This window comes from Microtus ochrogaster, chromosome 2 (genome assembly GCF_000317375.1).
Source record: "Microtus ochrogaster isolate Prairie Vole_2 chromosome 2, MicOch1.0, whole genome shotgun sequence".
NCBI classification, from domain to species: Eukaryota; Metazoa; Chordata; class Mammalia; order Rodentia; family Cricetidae; genus Microtus; species Microtus ochrogaster.
In genome coordinates, this window is record NC_022010.1 from 72570329 (window position 1) to 72576881 (window position 6553).

The 6553-nt window shown below is 41.9% G+C and overlaps 1 protein-coding gene across 11 annotated transcripts in view; it reads right to left on the minus strand.

Moving 5' to 3' along the window:
- The window catches only part of Son (SON DNA binding protein), a 33192-nt gene that overhangs the window by 24087 nt on the left and 2552 nt on the right, over nucleotides 1-6553 (minus strand). For 9 of the 11 annotated variants that reach the window (XR_003378242.1, XM_005345198.2, XM_013352551.2 and 6 more), the window contains exons 3-4: nucleotides 4348-4514; nucleotides 6-2113 (exon numbers count right to left, since the gene is read on the minus strand). Coding sequence is in view for 10 of the 11 variants with exons in the window: in XM_005345198.2 (XP_005345255.1) it covers nucleotides 6-2113; nucleotides 4348-4514 (2275 nt within the window). In the remaining variant the exon portion in view is untranslated. Of the gene's footprint in view, nucleotides 1-5; nucleotides 2114-4347; nucleotides 4515-6553 lie in introns of those variants that run through there. The other 2 variants (XM_013352558.2, XM_026786661.1) reach the window with 2 other exon arrangements.

Consider the following 6553-nt stretch of genomic DNA (forward strand, 5'->3'; position numbering starts at 1 on the left):
TCCATACTGCTGGTTGCTAACATCTGGGAGTCCATGGAGCTAGTTGCTAACATCTGGGAGTCCATTGTGCTAGAGGCTAACATCTGGGAGTCCATGGTGCTAGATGCTAACATCTGCGAATCCATGGTATTAGATGCTAGCATCTGAGAATCCATAGTGTTGGATGCTAGCATTTGGGAGTCCATGGTGTTGGATGCTAACATATGGGTATCCATGGTGTTAGAAGCTAACATATGGGATTCTTGGGCCATCAAGGGATCCACTCCTACTGTTACAGAAGTCTCCCCCACCAATGTAGAAGGCAGCTCCTGTGCTACCGTATTATAGGATTCCAGCGCTGTCGTCGAGGGCACCTCCAGAGACTGCGACACGGTCATCGTTGACAGCTCCGATGTTGTCACCACAGACTGAACAGAGATCTCCAGCGCCACAGTTGCCACGGGCTGCCCAGGCAACTCTGGCGCCCCAGGCTGCCCTGGTAACTCCAGCACCCCTGTTGCCAGGGGCTGCCCCAAAAGCTCCAGGGCTCCAGCTGCCCCAGACTGCCCTGAGAACTCCAGTGCCCCAGTTGCCATGAGCTGCCCAGGCAACTCCAGTGCCCCAGTTGCCACAGGCTGCCCTGACAACTCCAGTGCCCTAGTTGCCGAAGGCAGCCCCGACAACTCTGGCACCCCAGTCACTGAAGGCTGCCCAGACAACTCCAGAGCTGTGGTTGCCACTGGTTGTCCTGGCAACTCCAGCACCATCGCCTCCGGCTGCCCCAGCAACCCTGTTGCTGTTGTCACCTCAGGATGTTCCACCGATGTCATCGCCACGGGCTGCTCGAACTCTGTCGTCGTCACAGGCTGTTCGGTCAACTCCATTGCTACTGTTACTGCAGGCTGCCCTGTCAACTCCATTGCCGCTGACACTGCAGGCACCCCTGGCAACTCCTGTGCCATCACAGGCGGCTCTGGTACCTCCTGTGGTGGCTCCAACCCCACGGATGGTGCTGGAGGCCCTGGCAATTCCTGCAACAACTGTGGCACTGGTGTCACAGAGGGCCCCGGCAACTCAGGCACTACTGTCGCAGGGGGCCCTGGCAACTCAGGCACTGGGGTGGAAAGGGGCCCTGACAACTCTGCCACCGGAGTGGCAGAGGGCCCAGGCAACTCCAGCACTGGAGTCACAGGGGGCCCCTGCAACTCCATCATGGAGGTCGCAGGTGGCCCCGGCAACTCCAGGGCTGAGGCCACCGACGACTCCTGCAGCTCCACCGCTGTGGTCTTAGGCTGCTCCACTGACTCCTGAGGTCTTGTCACGGATGAATCTGCAATCTCCGACGGTGCTTCTACAGGCTGCTCTGGCAATCTTAGTGCATCAGTTGTAGATGACTCTGGAAAATCCATTGTTGATGGGCTTGGTTCAGGGTGCACCTCAGTAGGTATCTCTGATACTATCATGAGGGTTTCTGGTGGCTCAAGCACTTTTGCTATGGGAAGCTCTACCAGCGTGGTCTTTGTTATCTCTGGAGGCGTAGTCTCCAAAGATTTCAGCACAGACTTCTGATACTCCACTGACATTGTTACAACGGGCTCAGGTGACTTCAGCACTGCTGTTGACATAGGCACTGGTGCTGCTGCAAAGGAATCCAGACTCTTGGTCGTTGAGGGTTCCATCGTAACTGACACAGGCTGCTCAGGTTGCTCTGAGATTACTGATGTAGATCCAACAGACAGTTCTGCAGTTTTTGTAGGAGGCTTCAGAGTCTCTAAAACGTGTGACTCCTGAGCCTCCACTGATCCTATTGGAGGTTCTAGCACTAAAGAGGTTTCACGGGACTCAGATAAGCCAAATACTCTTACAGGATGTTCCAGTGCCATTGCTGCTGAAGGTTCAGAATCAAACTTTAAAAAGGAATCAGACTCTAGATCAACATTCCTGTCATGATGAGATTTCAACTTTGCCTCAGCTTCTTCTGGTTGATTTTTATATTTTTTTTCCTTTTCTTTCTTCTTTTTCTTCTTTTTGTTTTTGTGCTTTTTATGTTTCTTTGACTTTTTGGTAGGAACTTCATCAGTAGGATCTGTTTGTACAGATACACATCTACTTTTTCTGGAGGCTTCCTTCAAGTCTGAAAGTAATGAAAACTTGTGAGTCATTCCCTAATGTAGATTCATACAAATTGCCACTATTTTCATTTACATGTAGAAATCACTATATAATTAATCATATTGTAAATAAAAATTTACAAAATAACCTATTATCTCTTGACCAATAAGCCTGAAGGCTGCCATTTCTCCAGGATTTATAAAACTAAAATCTTCAAGATAAATTCTTGGTCTAACACAAAAACCTATTTAGAAGGAAATTATGTTTTAAGGCAGGACGTAGCTCAGGTCAGAGTATTAGCTAAACATGTGCAGAGCCCTGGCTTCAATTTTCACCCCTGGTGGGGGAGGATGGGACAGTATTTCACTAAAAATCTAAGGTTAATTTTTTTTCCTCAGGGTAATGAGACAGCTCAGTGTGTAAAAATGTTTGCAGGCAAACCTGATGGCCCATATGGTAGAAGAAAACCAACTCCACAAATTAAGTGATTTCTACAAATAAGACAGTCCACATACACACACGCACGCACGTGTGTACATGCATAGATAGCTATCCAAAAATACACAATATTTTGAAAACCATTCTTTTTTTAGGTTGGGTATGACAGTGCATGCCTTTAATACCAAAATTCTATAGACAGAAGCTGGCAGGTCTCTGTGAGTTCAAGGCCAGTTTGGCTTACAAAACTCTAGGCCAGTCAGAATTACAAAGTGAGGAGGCCCTGTCTCAAAAAAAAAAAAAAAAAAAAAAAAAATCCTCGCTCCCCCCAAAAACTTTGTTCTTAAATTATAGAAGTTTTTACACTATGTCAATGAGTTTACTTCATATTTAGTTTTAATTCCTATTTAAGATTAAAAAAAATTCCAATTACAAAACTACTAAAAGACTAATGTCCAAAGATAAAATTGCTCTCATTCAAATAACTTCTACTAACGGTTCATTAGCCATCATTTATACAAGTGATATAGCACCTGCTCAGCTTAAAATCTAACAAATCTTAAGAAAATGTTAATCAAATATACCAGGGATTCCTAGCACAGAAGGAAAAAATACCAACACCAGACACCATATCAAAAGAAAATTAATAATTTTCTATTGCTTATTTCACATAAGCATAAAATCCTAGTTTTTACCTAAACAATATTGCCAAGACTATCTATGATCTATGCAAGACTTGCTATTATAATATGTGTATCAGAGAGAACCATACCACACACCTAATTCCTATACTTCTGTGGTTAATCACAAATTCTTTTTTTATTTATTTTTATTTTATTGGTGTTTGTCTGTATGTATATCTGTGAGAGGGAGTAGGACCCTGGAGTTACAGACAGTAGTGAGCTGCCACATGGGTGTTGGAAATTGAACCTGGAACCTCTGGAAGAACAGTCAGTGCTCTAAATGCTCAGCCACCTCTCCAGCCCCAAATTCTTCATTTTTAAGCACCCATTATTTAATCAGTTCCAAAAAGGAAATACTATGCAATGACTGTGTTTCAACTTGCTTGTACAAACAAGTCAACTTCTTTTTTGTTCGAGACATGGTTTCTCTGTGTACCCTTGGCTGTCCTGGAAATCCTTCTGCAGAGCAGGCTGGCTTTCAACTCAGATCAGCCTACCTACGCCTCCCAAGTGTTGGGATTAAAGGGATGCACCATCACCCACCTGGCACAAGTCAACTTCTAAGCATGTGATTTAAAACAAAATCTGGTGTTTTAAAAACCACTAAAAATTTAGTTCAGGCTCTGGCACTTTACAAAATTGACACTTGGGGGCTAGAACAATGTGTTTAAGAGATTGCACTGCTCCTGCAAAGGATCCTGATCAGTTCTCAGCAGCCACTTGGTGGCTCACAGCTGTCTCAACTCTAATTACATAGGCTCTAATACCCTCTCCCCGTGCCTTCCTCAGGCACCAGTCACACAAGGTATACATCCATACACTCCAGCATTCATACATGCAAAACAAAAATAAAGACACCAAAAGCTACATTTAAAAGAGCTGATATTAATACAATCCTTCAAAGACACACTAAAGAATCCTGCCATTTAGTCACAACAAAACTGAATTAAATAGATATTAAAAAACCTTATTTTGCCAGTAAATCAAGGAAGTGCTCCAGTGTTCATGCTTGAATATAACCGTTTTCAAAGGAGGAGTTCAAGACACCATAAAAAAAAAAAAAAAATTAACCCAAAGACAGTGCTGTGGACATTGGAAATTTTTAAAAGACTTTTGACAGTTATCCTCAACTTACCTGTTTTATATCGTAGTTCTGTGTCTAAGACCCCAGAAAGGACTTCCTCTATCTTCTGTACTATTTCTTCATTTGGGAGACTCCTTGCAGAGGCAGCTGGGTCACCTGTCTGGCTTCCTTCAATGGGTGCATTTGTTTCACCATTCAGCTGGCCTTCATTCCTTCCGCTTGACAAGAAAAATTTTCAATCTTCATTAATACTTGTATCACACCGTAAGTAATTCAACATTAATAACCTAATTAACATAATCTTATATTACATTACATTGCCCACACATCTCAGTGTTCCAGTTCATATGTTTGCCTTTAGTAATTCTTCCGTAACACTATACACTCAGATGGAGTGCTTTTATTTTTACACAAAGTTTTCAGAACTGTGATAGAGAAATTCCTTAAAATCTGATTTCGAAGGGAGTTTAAAAAATAAACTTAAAGCTTTCAGTTACCTAAGGTCTTTTTTTGGGGGGTGGGAGGAGCAGTGCTTTGTTTTTTATTTTTCAAGACAAGAATTTCTCTGTATAACAGTTCTAACTGTCCTGGAGCTAGTTCTTGTAGACCAGGCTAGCCTCAAACTCACAGAGATCCGCCTGCCTCTGCCTCCTGAGTGTTGGAATGAATTAAAGGTGTGCACCACCACTGCCTGGCTCCAGTTACCTAAATATTAATAAGCCAATACACAAGGAAAAATAGATGATCCAACATTATAGTATGGTAGAAAGTGTGGCTACAAAAGACCCACCCCTGTGCACTGACCACAACCAGTCAAGGCAGACACTGGGTAGAGGTTACTTGTAGCCTCTCCTCAGCTTCAGACTTCAAGTGAAATGCCTTTAAATTTAAAAAGAAAATTGCATCTAGTAACTTATACCTATTAAAAATTCTGTACCTAAACAATTTCTGGAATTCAAGAAGTTTACAAAGAACAAGTTTATACTACCAGTAAAATGGTAAATGGCTCAACCTATTTCTAGATCACGGAGCCAAAAGAATGTTACTATAGATAAAACAAGGTCATTCATGTAAACATTTTTACTATTTTTGTGTAAACTTGCAAAAAAATTAATTCAGTTTCAACTAGAGTTTTACTAACTGAATACACATAAACAACTACCTGCTAACAATTTCATTAAAGAAACTAATGACTTTAGTGAGGAATGACTGTTTTTCTAACACAGTAAACCTTGCTAGTCTAATAAAAAAACATTTATAAGTACTAACAAGTGCAATTTTTTGTTATTTTGTTTTTAAGACAAAGGTCTCACTATGTAGCTCTGGCCTTGCCCACCTCTGTCTAACTGTTGGAACTGAGTGCATGCGCCACATTTGGCCTGCCACATAATTTTTTTTTAAAAATCATATAATTTTAATAAAACTCTACAATCAGGACTGTTATTCTGTTACTAAAAATGAAAGAAATATATCTTTATACAATAAATTGCGTTCTTTAGCCATCTAAATGTTAGGCTTACTATCTATACTGATGAATATATAAGCACTTGGAGGAAACATAGCTTACTGAATTGGCAAAGCAAAAAGAAAATGTCTTAGACTGATCACACCCTAAAGCATGCTATTTTTCTAATGCTCACTGCAGACTTTATAAAACAATTACTTTACAGCTTCTCTGAGCATTTATACATACTTGTTTGTTATTTTTTGAAGGCTGGTCTTCTATTCTGTCTGGCCTGGAACTCCCTAGTTTAGACCAACTCACAAGGATCTTTCAGACTGCCTCCACACCACTAGGATTAAAGGGCTGCGCATGGTGGCAACTCAGCCACTGTGAGTCAGAGGAAGGTAGGTCTGTTGGAAAAAGGTCCCTCCACCTAAAATTCATTGTTTTTCAAGACAGGGTTTCTCTGTATAGTCCTAGCTGTCCTAGAACTAGCTCTGTAGACCAGGATGGTCTCAAACTGAGAGATCTGCCTGCCTCTGCCTCCCAAGCGCTGGGATTAAAGGTGTGTGCCATTACCATCCAGGCCATTTCTTCTGAAAGCTACCTGCGTGTTAATTACATTTACTGAAAAGCAATTAGAATTTCAAACCACTTTGCTCCCCAACAACATGTCCTAAAAGGAATTTACATAGTTATGAAAAATGTTTAAATTATCAAGGCTTCAAAGGACACATGTCTAAAACACACAAGACAAAATGATCACATTAAAGAGATGTGTAGTGGGGGTGGCACACACCTTTAATCCCAGCA